The sequence below is a fragment of the Canis lupus genome, chromosome 37 (genome assembly GCF_011100685.1).
Source record: "Canis lupus familiaris isolate Mischka breed German Shepherd chromosome 37, alternate assembly UU_Cfam_GSD_1.0, whole genome shotgun sequence".
Classification (NCBI taxonomy): domain Eukaryota; kingdom Metazoa; phylum Chordata; class Mammalia; order Carnivora; family Canidae; genus Canis; species Canis lupus.
Genome location: NC_049258.1, coordinates 27,607,652 through 27,627,790, shown reverse-complemented (window position 1 = coordinate 27,627,790; position 20,139 = coordinate 27,607,652). Strand labels below are relative to the sequence as shown.

Here is a 20,139-nt window from a genome sequence, read left to right as displayed (position 1 = left end):
CTCGGTAAATAAGAGATTATTATTTTAGATTGCCAACTTGAAGGGCCTCCACAAATCTGTCTCCAAGTAAACGGCCTTGAATAATTCAGTCAGCTGTGCCAAACAAACAAAGGGTGATTGATTGATACTTAGGCATGGCCTAAAATATTCCAAATTTGTAGCTTTTAAGACAATTCATACTGGAGGAGCTTCTAGCTAATGAGGGCAAATTTACCAAGATCTATGACTAAAGGTCCTGATTTGAAAAAGCTTTCTGCAGGTTTGGGTTATGGAGAAATTGAAATAGCTTAGCGCCAAGCAGCAAACATCACTTACTTTGTCTTTACATTTGCCTTTTCTAATTGAATTTAGTGCACCACCGTATTTCCTCCAGAAAGTGTATTGTTTTAAAATTACCATTTCAGTTCTATTACTCAAAGCCCTCACTTCTAATGCTTTCTGACAGTTATCAACATAATGAACCATAATGAAATGATGAGCAATCTTCAGTGGAAACCCAATGTGGATCCCAGTGGTGCTGTGTGACTGTGTTGTTAAAATTTGAATGCAAATTAAAATAACATCGTCCTTACTTGTTTCCAAGGTCAGGAGAAGAGAGACACTTTTTTTTTTTTTTTTTTTTTAAGTGCTTTAATTTTGGAAATCTCACATCCATTTTCAAACAAGCCCTTGAAGGCGCCACTGATGTTTAGTTCAATTCTCTGCCCCAAAGATTTATATGCCTAACAGTCTGGCTAAGGGACTTTGGGAGGGATGTCTAGCATGAGTCTTTGATGTATAAACCATAGCATAAAAGGCAGCCTTCGGTTTCAAGGAAACTACTTTTTTTTTTTTTTTTTTTTTGCACCCCAAAGCGTATATCTCTTTTTGCTCTAGAGCTTCAGGTAACTAATAATATAATGATGGGAGGAAGGACATTCTGTGAAATGGATCAATGAGAGTATACTTAGCTCCAGTGAGAGACTAGTTGGTACAAGAGTGAGAACAAAGGCCAGGGATTCCTAAAGTTTTGTTAATCGGATTGTCTCAGGAGATCCATTGGTTGATCTCTAACTATATCACATTTTATCATCCATGTAATCAATCATTTTTGTGAATATATTTTTATGAAAATCTTTGGATCCAAGATTTACAGGGGAATCTGTTATTTTATATCATTTATCACATTTGTAATGTGAGGGTGTGATTTCATACTACATCCCATTTGTCATGGTATAAAAACCCAGATTGAGACACCCCCACCCCCACACCCTACCAGATTCTGTGACAGGGTTTTCAGTTCAGAATGTATGGTGTTGCTGCCTGGTAATCCCCTGATAAGCTGCTTAATATGACTGCTGCCTCGGACTGTACCAAACAGATAAGAATAATCAAAGATTTCAATGATTTGGATGCAGTCCTCAACAGGTTCCCTTTTTAGAAACTTCTTTGGTTAGATCTCAATAGTTCAGAGTCTGACATCAGCTAGTAAGTAACTCACATCCTTGTCCTTTCCTTTCTGATTGTCTTTCGTATTTTAACGACTGATAGAAAAAAAAAAAAAAAGCACCTCTGGAGACCCCAAGTGCATGACTCTTGTCCAAATACAGGGACACAGGGAAAAAGATCACCAAGCAAAGCTTGCTGGAAGGGTTTGGATGGATCCCCGGCTGATCACTTGCCATTTGGTTGTAAAATTTTTAGAAAGCTTCAGGATATTTAATAGGGATCAGCTATCATCTCACAGAATTATTTGTATTTATTTATTTTTAAAGGATTTACTTATTTTTTTGAGAGAGAGAAAGAGAGTACAAACAGGGCAAAGGGCAGAGGGAGAGAAAGAACCTCAAGCGGACTCCCTGCTGAGTGGGCTGACACAGGGCTCCATCCCAGGACTCTCAGATCCTGATCCAGGCCATAAATCAAGAGTCAACTGCTTAACTGACTGAGCCACCCAGGTGCCCAGAGTTACTTGTCTTAAAGCAATGCTATTGTAGCCTTCTCCTTACCCTCCAAACTACTTCTCATTTCATACAGATACACAGTCCACTGTGGGCATTTTATAGGGACTAATAGTATCATGGGGATTTACCTGGAAGATCCGTAGGTTTGAAGAACACCGACGGATGCCCAAGTGAAAGGCTTGACTAATCTGCCAATGCTATTTAGCCAGGTTGTTGCAATTTTTCCACCACCATGAATAATTAAGAGTGGCTTGTTAGCAACTGAGCACTGTCATTTCTGGATAACATTTTTGACACTATTCATGGAAGTCATACAGTGGTTGTGCACAGCATGCTTCTTTGAAACAGGGTCAATTATACATTTTGCTGAGATCCCCTGGGGTGAGAACTGGTTACCTTCTTTGCTACCAGCATTTTGATTTTCCGCCCATGGTTGACTCTTGTTCTCTGTCCTATCTACAGCTAAGCGGAAGGTGAGTGGAGAGAAGAGTCTCATTGCAGAGATACGACTGCCCCCCATTCCCCCCATGCCCTCCGTCCTCCTGTGTCCTCCCTGCCAGGGAAAGCCTTTAACAAAAACTCCTAATTACCCTCTTCAGTGGAATTGAGAGAGAAGTTACCAGAGAGAGGGGGAACTCATTTAAGACACACGCAGCAACCAGGAAATAATGCCAGCAAACTTCAGCATGACAGACAAGGAGGCTAGGAGATGTGTGGACTTGAGGGTGAGGTGAGAAAGTGAGGAACATTCCCCCCAAAATTCAGAGTTGTGCTTTTTTTTTTTTTTTCCCTCAGATTGCTTATATCATTCTGACAGGGGCCCTTATAGCCTCAGAATCAAGCATTCTGATCATCATAGCTTTGCACACTTGGGTTGTGTTAATTCCGGCGACTTGCTTAATTTCTCTTATCTTCGTTTTGGTCATTAGATTGCCGAGGCTAATAAATACTTTTCATCAGATTTTATTATGAGGATTAAATCAGATAAATAAAGTATGAAAAACTGCTTTGCAAGAAGAATCCATCAATTCACAGGCTAGCTAATTCTAAAGCTAGTTGTGAAAGAAAAAAATCACTTTTCACGGTCTTCCATGTTACAGCTTCCTCAAGGCTGAGAGTTTACTTTAAAAAGTACTTCAGCCATAAACTAGTCATCTTAAAATAAATAAACCCAAACCTCAATTTACCCAGAAAAGATGAAGGTTCCTGGAGAGGAGGATGATAAAATAGATACATCAGAAGAATAGGTAGTGGCAAAATTGCAGCAAGAAGCTATCTTGATAAGAAGCCAAGAATTTTTTCATGGAGCAATAAGTGATTGATGCCTCCAAGTGGTTTTGTTTTTTAATAATGGGCAGTTATGCTTTGGCTCTCTTCATCATTAAAACACATAAACTGCCACGAGCAAAGGTTATGCTCTGTCCATCGATCTCAGAAGGGGGGTCCCTGAGCAGCCGTCTTGATGTAAACTAACCCACGGCAGCAGGAGAGAGAGAGAGCAATTAATGGTGGCAACATATACAACTGTCCAGGGAGGAAGCATGGGCTTCATTTCTGTCAAAACCTACACACCCCAACTGTTGACTCTGCCTTTACAGCCTGTCTTTCAGCTGGAGAGAGATTAGCATAGGCTTATCTGAAGGGTTGGAGGGTTTTACAGCTAAGGCCCTGGAGTATTATTGACAATCTAAAAGTTGTACATGATTAATGAAGCCTTATGAAGTGGAACTTGAGACCCACGGTGCCTCTTCCTCAGAAGATCTGTCTTGTACCAGTTGCCTTGGCATTTTTGTAGGGTGACAGTACTAGCATTTGAAGAAATTGATCATTTCAGAGTCAGGTTTCTGCCCATGCTCTTGGGGAATGTTTCTTTCCACATCCAGAATTAATTTCATGGCTCAGACATTGAATTTTAAAATGGTGATTAAAAATCAGTTAAGTATTAAATGCCTGTGATAGCTCTGGAAGCCACTCTTTACAGGAGCCCAGCTACTTTGTTTTTGTATCAACTATCTCGTTGATTGGGTTGCAGACTTAAATTTTTTCAACCTTCTAGCCTGTGATTGTCTTTTTTCTTTTTTTAAATACGCTTTCATAACACACACAAGTGCAATGGTGGTATGGTGGTGATGCTTCTGAGGAATGAGCTGGGATGGGTTAAGGGATCGTCCATGAATTCGTTTATTTATCCAGCAGGCTCTTAATGAATATCTACTGGATGTTTGGCATCTTCCTAAGGGCTAGGGAGACTCTCATGAACCAGAAAAAGAAAAATATTTCTTTTCTAATGGGAATAGAAGCAATAAATAAGATGACTGAAAATTCTCACAAGAAGGAGAAAAGACAAGATGATGCGATTGTGCACAGTGGAGGAAAGGGGGGCATTTCACTTTGCATGGAGTAGTCAGGTGGGAGGAGATAGGATCTGAGCTGAGACCTCAGGGAGGAAGGCTGCAGGTATTGAAAAAGCCAAGCGAGAGAATTCCTGGTAGTGCTACCAAGTCTAAAATCTATAAGTTGCGCGTCTTAGAGTTATCCTAATGATATATTTTTTAAGGATTTTATTTATTTAGAGAGAGCATGCGTGTGAGTGGGGGGAGGGGAAGAGGGAGAGAGAGAATCCCAAGCAGACTCCCCAGTGAGCTCCATGGAGCCCCACACGGGGCTTGATCCCATGACCCTGAGCTCATGACCTGAGCCGAAGTTAAGAGTTGGAGGCTTAACCAACTGAGCCACCCGGGTGCCCCAATAATGGGTACTTTCATCTGATTTCTTTCTCCCCTTGGCTCGCAGAGTCTGCTAGCACTTGCACAGTTGTTATAAGAAATAGCAATTTCAGGCTGATGTGGCATGTGAGACCACGTGTCTGTTTGGATCTAAACCCTTCCGCAGACCCCACTTCTAAGCTGCGGTGATCACAACATCCACCATTTTGCTTTTCATCTTTTGCTGAAATTCTAGCTGCTTTCTCTAAGAATAAAAAAGTCCTTTTAATGGGACTTATGAGTTGGGGGTGGGGTACATAGGGAGCACTTGTTTAACCTTGACTTTCTATGGAATGGGCCATACCAAACTCCTCCTTCACATCGGAGGCATTTAGGACTTGAGGCTCGGTGTTGGCTGGTCCCTTTTCAATGGAGTTATTAAGTGAGGCTCCTACAGATTTCATGGGGATGTGTTGACATTGGCTCTCCTGAATGGGGCTACTTTAAATCCCGACATCAGCCAGTAAGTGTGTTCCCTAAATTACGCAGGAATTATACTTTAGTCTGATACACGGGAGGGAAGCAGTAAGATTTGTAGAATTATTGGCATTTTCTCTTATACCTAGAATATCTCTCTTCTAAACGTCACATTCACTCAGCTTCTCTGGTTAGTATGAGCTTTATCTCTGGAAGCTTGTCTTTTCCCCAAATAGTGCATATGATGAGTTAAGGAAGACCAAGATTCCTTTTATGATATCACATGATAGGATATTCTATGATATGGTATGAGAGTCCTTTGCTTTTGCTGTAATTTAGCAAGAGCTTCTTTGGGACTTCATACTGTCAAACTTTTGTCAACTGAATGCATCTTGACATCCCACCAGAAAATAATAATTACCCATCGTAGCACCTTTCACCAGCACCTGCTGTGCCAGAGAGAAAGTATTTCACACCAGTGAAGCAAATGGATGTTCATTCAATTTATCCACGTGGCAGGAAATACAGTGCCCATTTCTTTCAGAGCACTGAGAAACTCAAGAAATAGGCCGTAATATTTCACATATTTTATTTCTTCCTGAGTCCATGAAGGTAGATGTAACTTCTACCTTAGAAGTCAGGGCTGTATGAAGGTGTAAATCAGAGGTTCCTGGACGGAGCTGCCTAGATAGCTCAGTGTGCTGGAAGTCCCTAGAATTAATGGGCCAAATTTTGAGGCTTCCTCTGAGCATCTTTTTGAGGGGAGGGTACTTTGCCCCCCACAAAGTCTCTGTAGCTGGGGTTGGCAAACTATGGCCCGAAGACCAAATTCAACTGCCCCCAGGTTTTACAAATACAATTTTCTTGGGGACACAGTCACATCCAGGTATTTCCACTTCGTCTCTGACTGCTTTCTCAGTACAGTGAAGAGTAGAATCGTTGCTGGAGAGAACATATGGCCCATAAAGCCTGAAATATTGACTCTCCATCCAGCCCTTTACAGAGAAAATTTTGTTGAATGCTGCTGTAAAGGATTTGTAGGTTAAGGATTATTGCATTTGACTCTTGGTTCTGGTAGCAGAGCTATTATCTCTTCCACTAAATTATATTTAAAATGTGAAGGGCATCCCAAACATGAGAAATTTAAAGTAGTTTGACGTGCTAGCCCCATTGTTGGAGACAGAGAAGGATTTTATTTTATTTTATTTTATTTTATTTTATTTTATTTTATTTTATTTTATTTTATTTTATTTTATTTTTTTCAGAGAGGGATTTTAATGTGTGAATTCCGAAGAAGAAAAAAAAATGTAAAGGAAGGGCGTTTATTTCTCTTTATATACTCTTCAGCATTTGATTGATTTGTATTGAAAGATGTCTTAATTTTGATGATAAAAATAAAATGTGAAGGAAAACTGTGGTTCTGCAAAGGCCTTATTCAGGGAAATACCAGCCTACCTTTGAAAATGTGAAAATTAACTTTTGTTCAGATACAAAATTTTCCACAGCTTTAAACCTGAATAAATCATCCCCGGGAACCAAGATGGGGAAAGAAAGTTGTAATAACCAATCCTCGGTTAACAAAACTTTGATTGACAGGGCCCACATTTTTTTTTTCATTTTATTTATTTGTTTAAGATTTTATTTGTAAGTAATCTCTACATCCAAAGTGGGGCCCGAACTTACAACCCTGATATGAAGAGTCGTATGCTCTATCAACTGAGCCAGGTGGGTGCCCCATGGAGCCCACATTTTACGCTCCCAGCCACCGTGGCTGGTAATGGAGCTCTAAAAATGATGAGCACGAGCAGAAAGCCTACTCTATACCTCCTGTGTTCACCATATTTAGCTTCCTTTAGTCTTTTCCTTCCCTTGATTTCCTGCCCTTTCCTTTTTCGGTTACCCAGGGTAGCATCAAAATGAATCATTTCCCTCTGTCTTCAAGAGCAGGTGACAAATACTCAGTAAGTGCCTTTGAATAAATGAAAGAGTCCACTAGTCCCTCCCAACAGGAGTAACCACTGAGATATGATAAGTAGCCCTATTGAGTTTTTCCAAAGTATTTTTAAATTCTAGAAAAGGGAAACTTGATTTAAACTAGGTACATTGGGGGATCCCAGGGTGGCGCAGCGGTTTGGCGCCTGCAGGGCACGATCCTGGAGACCCGGGATTGAATCCCATGTCGGGCTCCCGGTGCATAGAGCCTGCTTCTCCCTCTGCCTGTGTCTCTGCCTCTCTCTCTCTCTGTGTGTGTGACTATCGTAGATTAAAATAAATAAAGATAAAAAAAATAAAAATAAAAATAAAAAAATAAAAAATAAAAAAAATAAATAAACTAGGTACATTGGGATCCCTGGGTGGCGCAGTGGTTTAGCGCCTGCCTTTGGCCCAGGGCGTGATCCTGGAGACTCGGGATCGAATCCCACGTCGGGCTCCCGGTGCATGGAGCCTGCTTCTCCCTCTGCCTGTGTCTCTGCCTCTCTCTCTCTCTGTGACTATCATAAATAAATTTAAAAAAAATAAAAAATAAATAAATAAACTAGGTACATTGAGATACTCCCTTCCAGAGCTTAATGCTAATGAGTCTGGAGTATTCCAGCTTTAGCTCCGGGAAGGCTGTATTCATTCACACACCGTAGGTAGCAGGCCTTAGATGCATCGGAGGATTTTGTTCATTTTCTGTCTAGTGATTCATTCATTTGCTGGCTCCTGAAACATTTGTTGAGCTTGCTCTGAACGGGGAATCAGGGTAGACCCTGGGAAATGGTGAAGACATTGGCTGTCTTGAGGAGCACACAGACTGGTGGTGATATAAATGGATATGCTGTGTTTGCCTGTGTAGCAAGACACCATCTCATGTTCCCAACAGAGTGAGACATAGAAAGAAACGTGACCTGTAATGTGCAGCAGTCCCATCATAACCAGGCTTGCAGCCAGTCCTATATAGGCTAGTACTGAGGACTCTGGGGAAGGATGAAATCCTGCCATGTGCATGACCTGTAAGCTACCTGACCCCCTACGCTCACTAGATATGATCTCAATATGGCGACTAGAAAACTTAAACAAATGGTATGGTTATCCCATTTTGTTCTGAATCTTCTTTAAAAAAAAAAAAAAGATTTTATTTGTTTATTCATGCGACAGAGAGAGAGAGAGAGAGAGAGGCAGAGACACAGGCAAAGGGAGAAGCAGGCTCCCTGCAGGGACCCTGATGTGGAACTCAATCCCAAGACCCTGGGATGACCCCCTGAACCGAAGGCTCAACCACTGAGCCACCCAGGTGCCCTCACCCCCTTTGTTCTAGATCTCATACTTGTAATTGGAGATTTCCTTGCAGGTGGGCATATTTCTGATAGGAAAGGCACAATCACTTGTCAGAAATTTATTGGTTCCCAAATATCCAGATAAACTACTTACATAAACAGAGGATAGGATAATCAGAGAGTTAAGTTTTCCCCCCCCTGGATTCCTTGTATTTACTGAGAGAGCCGTGATACTCAAAAGGCTGTTTCTTCTCATGATTGCCATTTGGACCAGGCCATGGTTTTAAGGTGCTGCTAATTCATATGAAAGTATGACTGCTGGGTCTAACTGGACTTTGAGTTGTATTTAAGTGTGTACTTTTCTTGTACTTTACTGTCTGGTCTGAGGAAAAGATGGCCCCTCCTTATAAATGGAAATGTACTTACCGTCTTTTAATTGACACGAGTTAAAAAAAAAAAAAAAAAAAAAATGAAAGCCACGATCCTGCAAATAAAATACAACCACTGTTATTATTTTAATTTCTAAAGCATGAGCTCTTTCCCAGGCCTTTGCAGAACACCATTATAAACCTACTGGGTGTTTTTTTTTTTATATCTGCCACCTGCCCCCCAAAAAAACCCCACAAAAGAAAACTGCTATCGTCTAGTTTTTAAGCCCATATGACATCATTGTCTATGGCAGCAACGCAGAAAACGTGCTCATGGGGACATCACTGAACTTGAACTTGCCTCGTCTTCTCTCTTCCCTTTGGCATCTACCCCAGGGTCATCCTGAGAACCACTGTCCAAGGGAAGAAGGCTGTTCAGGCTAACACTTGTTTTTGGTCCAGCCTTCCATTTTGAAATCCTTTGGCATCTTCTTTTTGTATTGTTGTTGTGTTTTGTTTTTTGTTTTTTGTTTTTTTTCTCCACGGAGCAGTGTTGTGTCCCGGAGTCCTGTGACCATTTCCTTTTCTGCTCCATTTCTTCTCCATGTAGACACCGCTGTGCCCTGTCCTACATACTAATTACTGACTTTCTGCTTCTGCATTGCCTGATTCATTGTGTCACATTTTCCCATGTGAAAGTGGACCAGGAACCTTGGCAAGGAGGTTAATGGATTTAAGAGTCACTCGTATTTAACCCTGGAAGTTACAGAGAAATAAGAACCGGTGGCTGACCCATTTTACAAACCAAGCTGTGGTCAGCTCCAGTGACGGACTGCTAACGGATTTCACCATGCTGGTGGCATCGCTAGGATTTCAGCAGGATTGGAAATACGACTTCCCTTCTCCTACCTTCACATCTCAAACTTTGGCTGAAACTACCAATTTTGTTGTTATTTTACCTTCATTGTGGGCCACATAAGGGAGTGGAGGTAACCCCCAGAGGGAGAGTTAGTACTTCTGGGTTTTAGTCCGATTCAGTCACTAATTAAATTGCATCATGTTTCAGTATTAGCAGATCCACTTACTGGATCTCAGTGCCCACAATGAGGCGATTTAACCAAATGATCTTTAACATCCTCTCTGGCTCCAAGACACTGTGATTTTATAAATAACTCTACTCGTTTATTCAGAAGCCATTTATTTATCTTTATTATGGTCCAGTCAATGTGTTAAGGACCGTAGCCGTAAATTAGAAGTCTAAACAAGAAAGACACTTGCATTTTCCTCCTGCAGACGTCTGTGGGGGGTAATCTTCCTTTTAAACACACATTTTACAACACTGGATGGGGAGCAGATCTGCAAATTAAGAGAGATTGTTGGTAATTCGTCTAAGGGGGAGATTGGGAGGACCTGCCTGCTTTGTGAGAGCCTTCAAGTAAGTTGTATGAAGAGAAACGGAGGCTGGATTACCCTTGTTCAGCGTTACTACCAAATACTTTAAGTCACTCATCAGCAGGAGCAAAGTAATAAATATTGAGTATGACTCCTGATTAATAGGTTACCTCTTTTCAATTCTCTCTCAATGGCTACTTTGGAACAACACATTCCATTATGGTTGACTAGCTAAAGCTTCTTCCCGGTTCATACAGGCCTCCAGTTAGCTTCCCTTTCCTAGGGAGCACAAAACATTCCCCTCAAAGCAGTCACTACACATAAATTAGAAATAGGATAGATACAGGGAGCAAGAAACCCTACGTTTTCATTAAAACGCACTGTATTTTTTTTTTCTTGAAAGACCAAAATGGGAAAGAGGAAAGAAAAAGAGAGGGCTTTCCGGGCATTCCACTGAGTAGGTATTTTTCATCAGAGGGAGCAGGTGTCTTTGCCTTTGGAAGTGGCTCAGACCTAACCCTCCTTTCTCCCAACCGATTCTTCTCCTTAGAGGCAGCTTGTGTTAGAACTTCTTGGTATGGGAAGACAAATCTATAGCAAGGAGCAAGAGGATTCAGCATGGCTCTCTGGTCTTGTTTTTTTTTTTTTTATTACTATCTTTAAAACCAACCACAATGTTGCTTGCAGTCAGTTGTTCTCTTTCAAAACAGCCACCACCACCATTCGTGTTTCATAAACTCTTTGATGTCGGTGGGAATGAGTATGCTTAAAAGGGCCTGGTGCAGCCTGGGGTAGCTGAAGGCAGGACGCGGGGCCTGAGAGCCTTTGCACAATCTCCGCCTCAAGTTGGGCTCTCCCAACAACTCTACCTTTGACATCTCTGCAACCAGGTCTCACCAGTTCCTACTAATTACCTGTAAAGACCTGAATTTTCAACTGCTGTGTTGACCCGAACAGGCATATCTATACAATTCAGTTAATTTTATTCCATCTTGAGGACATGCTGTGCTTAGAAGCCGTGATTCATCTTCAAAAGTGGTACATAACTATTACTTTACCAGAGTCCCACAATAGCCCTGGGAACTAGAATCACATTCATATGCCTGTTTTCAGATGATGAGATAAAAACTAGATAAGTTCTGGTATTTTCCTGCTGCTTCAAAGAGAAGCCTGCACTCGAAACCCATTTGATGTAGAGATGCACGACATCACCCGGTGGCAATCAGTGCTCCTGTTGTTCACACAGGACTGAGAATGACATACAGGCAGCCTTCCTTCGTATTGTTCTTTTACAAGATCTGTTTTGCTGGCTCGATTTGCTTTCTGCTTTCTTTGCCACATGGGCCCACCTTACTTCCTGGAGCTCCAGAGAATAATATAAACTCTGAGACATTCCAAAAGGATAGCTTAAGTTCTTGGTGTGATAATGTATGTGTGTATGTGTTTTTTTTTTCTTTTTCTAGGCCCACCGTCTGCTCCCCTCAACCTGATTTCAAATGTCAACGAGACTTCGGTGAATTTGGAATGGAGCAGTCCCCAGAACACAGGTGGCCGCCAGGATATTTCCTACAATGTGGTGTGCAAGAAATGTGGAGCTGGTGATTCCAGCAAGTGCCGACCCTGTGGAAGTGGGGTCCACTATACCCCACAGCAGAATGGCCTGAAGACCACCAAAGTTTCCATCACTGACCTCCTGGCTCACACCAATTACACCTTCGAAATCTGGGCGGTGAATGGAGTGTCCAAGTACAACCCCAGCCCAGACCAATCAGTGTCCGTCACTGTGACGACCAACCAAGCAGGTAGGAATCGGATCTACTTTATTATATGATAGTAATAAATATAGAGAAGGGGTTTATGTTGCTGTCCATGAATGATATTAAAGTTCTACAACTGAAGTAGAACCACATGGATCTAATTATAAATCTGTGAGCTGCTTTGTAATACAGAAGATGCTTAGAAGAATGTTCATTCGTTCAGCAAATATTTTTTTGGACCTCAACTGCAAAGCATGACCTATACTAAGTGGTGATGATTAAATGAGATTAAGAGACAGTGCCTGATTGCAAGGAGATGACAGTGTAGGGAGCTGAGTCGCTGCATGTTGGACTTCCCTCGTAAGGGAGTCATATTAGCCATTTTAATCACAGGGTCTGTGGTTGGACATCAGAGCATTTCTTGGCTTATTTTGGATTCTAAAATAGATTTTTATCAGTGCAGAGTGCTGTATGGACCTTTGCTGCCTTTTCCAGCAGATGCATTGGTGGCTGTAGTTTTGATCTTGTTTGGTATTTTAGAATTTAAAAAATGTATACGAAAAAAAAAAATGTATACGGACCTCTTCTAGAACCATCCTGTAAATCCGTGAACAGTTGAATAGTTTAATGGGCTCTCTGTGTGGTTTGACAACATTTTCCTGAAAACGCTTACTTGTTTTGCAGCCACTTCCATAGTTGAATCCACAACTGGCACATGGGGGAGGATCCATTTCGGGGATCACTTTCCTCTTCTAATTCCATAGACTTGAAACGTTCTCTGATCATGAAGAGTTTCTGCTGAGTGAATCGCAGAACCGTTACCAAGTCTTGAATGTCGGGTATTTCGAAGTGCAGATGGGAATCTGTATTTCTAGGCTCCAGCTCCTGAGCCCCTCACTCCCATCTCTTCCCCTGAAAACGTTTCTAGGCTTTCTCTCGTGCTCGTTTTCCATCCTGGATCTCTGCCACCTGCTTCACATTGCTGGCTCCCCATTATTTATTTCTGGTGAGTTAAGGGGTGGGGGGGCGCAGAAGAAAAGAACTGTGGTTTGTTCTTTCTGAGGCTCTTAAGAACAACAAACTTCGCCGGAAAGGGATTATAAATTGCCCAGCCGTCCCATCCCCTCTTACTGCACTTCTCTCTTAAATGAATGTCTCAGTAAGTGCACTTCGTAGTTAAATATGTCTGTATTAATTGATCCTATAGTGCAAAGTATTCCAGTGTCCCAATTTCCAACGTCATTATTTTTCCGCTTTGCCCTGAACTCTCTCTAGAATAAATACGAAGTTACGACTCGGGCAAGGTTTTAAACTGGAGCTGGAATGGCAAATGCTACCGGAAGGCGGCTTTGACTCTACAAATGCGACCAGCCTTTAAAAATATGTGGTGTGAACAGATCATCTGGTTACGCTTTTGTCTCTTATTTCCGCACTTTTGGGTGGTGAACGCTGCTAGTGGGAATCGGTCTTATTTTTCTACAAAGACTAGTATGATTTAGGAGCTTTTGATAGCATCACAAGTACTCTGTCTTTGCCCAGCCTTTTATTAGTTCTTTTTCGGAAATATTGCCCATAGATCTCCGGGAGCGGGTGGGTGCTACTAGTATCTCTGAGTTAGAGCGGAGCCAACCTCTCTGCCCTCTCGGGGGAATCTGGTTTATGATTCAATCAATATTCTTATGTTCAGCCTGATGTACTTACCCCCCAACACATCCCTACTTCGTGTTCTTAACTGATTTAAAAGTAGGAAGAGGCTTCAGCTGTACAAGGTGAAGTCATTCTCTTTGGCAGAGAATGGCCTCTGGGAGACAGGCCGAGGACAGGCTTGGCGCCCACCGATTTGGGGGAGGGGGGTGACAGCGATGACTCTCCATATACAAGGATTCGAGCCGAGTCATTATGTCTGCTCCTCCCAGGCCAGAAGGCCCAAGGAGCACAAAAAAGACAAAATCCTCCAAAAGAAGAAAATGTGCAAAAGCCTTCTGAGAGAGGCAAGGTGGGGGGTGGAGGAGACCAAGTTTTATTGAAATTTTTATTGTAATTCTTCTAGATCTAACAGAAAGGTGGACAGGGGAATTCCTCTGACACAATGAGGTTTTCTCAGCCATGGCGAGTGATCCTGCCAGGAGGTTTGCTGAACAGGACAAAATTCCAGCTCCCTATTTTAATTTTCATGAAGGGTAATGCTGGGAAGCTGTTCAAAATTAAAAATAAATCTTTCAACAAGGAGACCTCCTAGGTGGCCAGTCGGAAAGCTTCCTCTTAGCAGAGGGTTGCATATGCGCGTGGCGCTGCCTCATTATCCTACCATGATTCGGGGTTCAACTAATTCAGTATCAGCAGAGTAGTTTATCTTTGATGAACAAACCCTTTCCTCCTGGTGGGGCAAATTAATAGTGGAGGCCAAAATTCTGGGTGAATGTAGCAACCATAAACTCTATCAAATCTCCCCTAACCATATTTATTTACATACCCACAATTATGTTCTAACTGCCTTCGTTCCTATCACGGCATTAAACTGAATTCCTTAGGGACCTCAGTAGGCAAAGAGGGGGGACTCTAGGGGGACTACCTAGGGGGAATGGATGTCAGCATTACCACCTAAGAGCCACAGTTTCCTGGCCCTCGGGTTTTGCCCTGGTTCCATAGGGTTCTTTACCTCAGTAACTTATTAAACCAAGAGACACAAACCCTCCTGGGATCCCTGGTTTTATCACCACCACCTCTGAGACTCTCACGGCTGGACGGGTTCCTGAAGGTGACCTGACTCGCCCAAGCTAATGTCTGGGCCAGCACCTGAAACCGGGAAGCACCCTCCCTGCTCCTGAAAGGACAAAGTTGCTTTCTTTTACAATCATCAGATAATTAGTGGCATCCGTGTATTCAGGTTGGTGTTCTCTCCCCATGGGGAAACCAGACTTCGAGTGTCTGGGCGCGGAAATGGATGGTTGACGAGGCTTTGATCATTTCAGTTGTGGAATGTGGTGTGAATGGGCCCGTGTTCTCACGTAGTTATTTAAGCCATTCGAACCCAAATCTACTTGCAGAGGTCTTAAGGGGTAAATAAGGCGCTTTTCCTCCCCTCCCAGTTCAAACCCAATTGACACTTTGACACCGGAGCCAAGACAAAGGGAACTCAGGATGTCAGCTTTATTGCTGACTGTCTGATTGAAGGATGGAAGCTTTATTCCTGTGGCCAGAAGGGCTGGGTGAATGACACTTGCCTGGTGTCACCCAGAGACTGTGGAACTCAGCTGGTGGACTGTGGCCTCCCTGTGAGGACAGGGCCTGTCCTCCTGAAGCCACCCCCCTGGGCGGGTGGGCCAGGGTGCAGAGCAGAGGGGGTGCAGGACTGCTCCCACCCCCACCCCCGTGCCCCACATCATTGCCAAGAGTGTGAAGGAGCAGCAGGTCACCCTGCAGGAGAGTGGCAGGCAAGGAAGAGGCAGCGCGTCCCCACACTGTCGCTCTCCTGCATCACCATCCAAATGCACACAGTGAGGCTTCTCCTGAAAACTTGTGCTTCCCCTCCTCCATCTACCTCCTCCGCAACTGTTGTGTTTTTTGTTTAGGAGGAGATGGTTCTGGCGTTTATGAAAAATGAATAAGTAGACTGCTGGGTGATTTGTTTCTAAATGGCTTTCCTTTGGTTTACTTTTACTTAAGTGGACCATCTCGGGCAAATGAATACAGGCTGTGTCACTGGGACACACAAATGCTGTATAAATGGAACACGGTTTTACTGGCCAAGGAACAGAACTGTGAATAGTTTTGCTAACAATGCTGAGATGGCAGCTGAGCAGTAGACCTTACTATCACAGAGGCCGTTTGCCCAGTGTCTCCCCCCACCCCATTCCACTGCCAAGTCCTTCACCCCTGTCCTCCAGCTCTGGGGCCCAAGCATACTCGACATTGTTTTGTTTGTTTTAAATCTTTATGAACTGTCAGGGGGGGTCGTGTTCTCTTCTAACCCTGGAGTGCACTTGGGATGATTACACATGGATATATGTGAACTCCACACCCAACGAGGGGCTCAAACTCACAGCCCCTAGAGCAAGAGTCACATGCTCTGGGGCACCCGGGTGGCTCAGGGGTGGAGCATCTGCCTTCGGCTCAGGGCGTGACCCCGGGATCCTGGAACCGAGTCCCACATCGGGCTCCTCTCATGGAGCCTGCTTCTCCCTCTGCCTGTGTCTCTGCATCCTCTCTGTGTCTCTCATGAATAAATACATAAAATCTTAAAACATAAAAAGAGTCACATGCTCTACCTGCTGAGCCGCCAGGACCCCCCAACGATCACACTTTTGATTTTTTTTTTTGCATGAGATACGATGATAGATACCTGACAATGAAATGCCATCTGGTGGCCTCTCTGGCACCCACTGCAGGGTCCTGGTGACAAACATGTGCAACAGACTGAGTTTGGAGGGGTTCAGAGAGTTAGTGGATTACATAATCATTTGAACCTAGTGGGTCTCTAAGATCTTTTCTAATTCTAAGTGTCTGTAATTCCAAGAATAAAGTCGTGAGCTATGAGCATGAGGAAGTAGGACTTATTTCCACAGGGTGTTCAGAAATGGGTTCTGACGGCAATCTCAAGGATGGGAAAAATCCCAATAAATGCTCCTGCAGAATAAGGAGAAGGCATTCGAATCCTGCCTCCTTTCTGCCCCTCCAAACCCACACCTACCCACGTGAAATAGGAAGCTAGCTGCATCGCTGGTATTGTTGTTCAACCTGCCTCCTTGGACATTTGGCAATGTCTGGAGATACTTTTGGTTTTCTCAGCTGGGAGCACTATTACATTCAGTGGGTGAAAGCCAGGGAGGCTGCTAAACATCCTGTCGTGCACGGGACACTCCCCCACAACAAAGAATCATCTGGTTGAGATGGCCTTCATGCCAAGATTGAGAAACTCCACTCTAGTGATATGTTTGAAAAAAAAAACAGATTTCATGACTTTGTAGAAAGGCTGACCTTCCAAGTGTTCCATCACTGTCCTGCCCTTGCTTGGTTCCGCTGCCCCTTGCTGGGAACATACTGCTCCCAACACTGATCATAGAGGATAGCAGGGTATAAAGGGCCCTTTGGGACCTCAGGCGAAGAATCCCAGTTGCTTTGCCATCACATGAAATGGTGCTGCTCGTTAGACCGGCCCTGTTCTCTAGGATGGACAAGAAGATTGGGTATGTCAGTGGAATGCTACCGCACAATCCGTAGTAGATACCCAATACCTGTTTATCACCACACTTATTTATAATAAAAACAATCGGCAGACTCTTTCTTGAGTAGTGATAAATTTAATAAAACCAAAATAATGAGTAGAGAAAAGAAAATAACCAAGTGCAGGAGGCAGACTGTCTTTTATTACTCAACTGGTAAGTTCCCATTCTTTCTCTCTCTGTCATCTTTTAATTAGACATATTATGTTATTTGAGTAGGATAATGGAGAACAGTGGGAATTCTCATCCCCACTGGGTATAATTGCTACCTGTCTTCTACATGGTAAGAGGAAAGCTTCAGGGAGATGGTGGGAGAAAGGGAAACATCTTAGAGCAATTGAGTTAGGTAATGTGCTCTAGGCATGGTGGCACCAGATTCTGTGGGGTCTGAGCTTAGACAGTTTTTGTGATTTCAAAAAAAAAAATCCAACAAAATTGCCAGTATCAAATGAAGAAGAGAGCTTCAGAAAGGGCTTGCGCAAACTTCTTCATGTTTAAAATTTTATTTAAATTCAGTTAATTCCCATAGAATGTATTACTGGTTTCAGAGGTAGAAATCAGGATTGATCAATCTGATATAACACCTGGTGCTCATCCCATCACGTGCCCTCTTTCATGCCTGTCACCTCAGTTACCCCATCCTCCCCCCCACTCCCCTCCAGCGACCCTCAGTTTGTCTCTTATGATTACGGTTCTCTTACAATTTGTCTCCCTCTCTGATTTCATCTTGTTTTATTTTTCCCTCTCTTCCCCTATGATCCTGTTTTTTTTTTTTTATTTTTATTTATTTATGATAGTCACACACACACAGAGAGACAGAGAGAGAGAGAGAGAGGCAGAGACCCAGGCAGAGGGAGAAGCAGGCTCCATGCACCGGGAGCCCGACGTGGGATTTGATCCCGGGTCTCCAGGATCGCGCCCTGGGCCAAAGGCAGGTGCTAAACTGCTGCGCCACCCAGGGATCCCTGATCCTCTGTTTTGTACAAACTTCTTTAGCTTCAGTGTGTATAATTCTGCCTCTGACCAGATGGAAATGAATGCACTTGTCAGGCAGTGGGGCTATCGCGCAATTATTCCTCAGGGTAGAGAGGAACAGAAAGAAGGGAGCGATGTCAGGAGGTCCTGTTGGGCCCGGTGTGAAACTCCTTGAAGAGCAGGGCCACCCTGGAGTGATCCCAACCAGAGTTGAGTGTGACCGGCAGCACCAGAGTGGCCTCAAGTGTGGTTTGTGATCAAATTAACAGGCAGAAAGCACACTCCTGGTGATTTTGAGAATGGTAATGGAATATTAGCCCAAATAAGAGGTGACCAGAACTGAGGCTTTTCTGTAAGCTTGAAAGGGAAGGGAAGTGGCGGACGGGGCCTCTGTTGATACTTTTAAAGCACAAACATCTGACTTCTGTTGGTACCCTAGCGCAGAGGTTCGCAAACTAGAACCTGGGAGCCAAATCTCCGCCCTCTACCAGGTGATGTGCAACCCACTAAAAATGGTTCCTCTATTTCGAAAGGGTTGAAAATAACCCCAAGAATAATAATATTTTGCAACATTTGGAAATTATATAAAATTCCATCTTCAGTGTCCGTAGAGAAGTTTTCCAGCAACGAAGCCCCACTCATTCCTTGGTGTGTCACCTGAGACCGCTTTCACAGGACAGTAGCAGAGCTGAGTAGCTCAGCGACGGAAGGTCCTGCACAGCGAACATATTAACCATCTCACTCCTTGTGGAGAAGGCTTGCCGAGCCCTGCTCTACTGAGAAAGAACATGAGTGTAGGAAGGAGGTTGGAAAGATGTTGAGCTGCTGGTGTCGTTTGTCAGAAACCACCCCTGGCTAAATGGTGGTGGATTCCCATTTGGGGTTCATCTCACATTCGAAACAATTTTAATATTTGGCAAGACACCTCTCTTCTAGAGGTTTTGGCTACGTAAACACGACTTCAGGGAATCAAGCAGAATTTCAAGCATGTCTCCACCTTCTCGTAGCACAGATCTTTCCCCGGTGATACTCAGGTTTAAATGTATAACGTGGAACATGCTTGAATGTTCTGGTAAGGTGGCATTTGGCTCTCTTGAAAACATGCACTCTGAGCAGTGCTGTAGGCTTGCTGGATGCTGGCAGCGATTTTCCTCTTAAATAATCATATGCGCTGCTCTCCGACATTGTCATCTCACCGAGATGATTTCTCGTTTGCCTTTGATCTCAAGTAAATCATGTTGTATTTTTCTTACTTCCAAGAAAGCTAAAGGAAAAACACACGATGAAACTAGTTGGTTGGATGTGAGTCGGAGATCTTTTTAAAAACACATTTCAAAATGCTTTAAACAAATTGTAGGGTGATTACGTCGAGAGATTTTGTTGGGAGGTTGTTCGCACATCCCCAGTGGTTGGTATGTGATCATTAGTACCTCTAAGTGGAAGCTGTTTGGAGAGTCCTTTCTGTGTCTGAGTAATTATAGGCCCAAAGGAGCACACAATGGGCTTCAGAGAAGCCAGGCTGCGATTTTCTCATTAACAGCCCTGATCCAGCTATGGGCTCCCAGTTTAGTCCATAATGCCTAGGAAATGTACATTTAGAAAATACGAGTACAGTTCTTTTTTTGTCTTAAAAAAGGGAATAGTCTCTTGATTCTAACGTTATGCATCATTTCACGTCTATTGAATATTGTTGCCACCTCTATAATTATTAAGCATACGCACTATGATATAATTAGAATAAAATAAACTGGGAGATGTACAATGGTACACAGCCTCTTGCGTGTAGCACTGGAGCCCATGAATTTGTATTCAGGGTGGGTGCCGCAAGTCCCGACGAGGAGAAAAAAAATAGAAGAACCTATGAAATTATCCAGCTTTAAGGCTGACTGAGCAACATAGACCAAGAGTGTGTGCATAGAGCCTACTAGTAATTATTGTGTAGAGGAATAAATTGAGTTGCGTTTTTATTTTTTTATTTATTTTTTTTTAACATTTTTATTTTATTTATTATTTTTTGACAGGTTTCCTTTCTTTTTTCTT

The 20,139-nt window shown here is 43.1% G+C and overlaps 1 protein-coding gene across 3 annotated transcripts in view; it reads left to right on the top strand.

The window, feature by feature from the left end:
• EPHA4 (EPH receptor A4) overlaps positions 1 to 20,139 on the top strand; it is a 142,988-nt gene that overhangs the window by 70,257 nt on the left and 52,592 nt on the right. For 2 of the 3 annotated variants that reach the window (XM_038585867.1, XM_038585866.1), the window contains exon 5: positions 11,609 to 11,947. In XM_038585867.1, coding sequence (XP_038441795.1) covers positions 11,609 to 11,947 — 339 coding nt within the window. Of the gene's footprint in view, positions 1 to 11,608; positions 11,948 to 12,830; positions 12,909 to 13,177; positions 13,244 to 20,139 lie in introns of those variants that run through there. The other variant, XM_038585868.1, reaches the window with a different exon arrangement.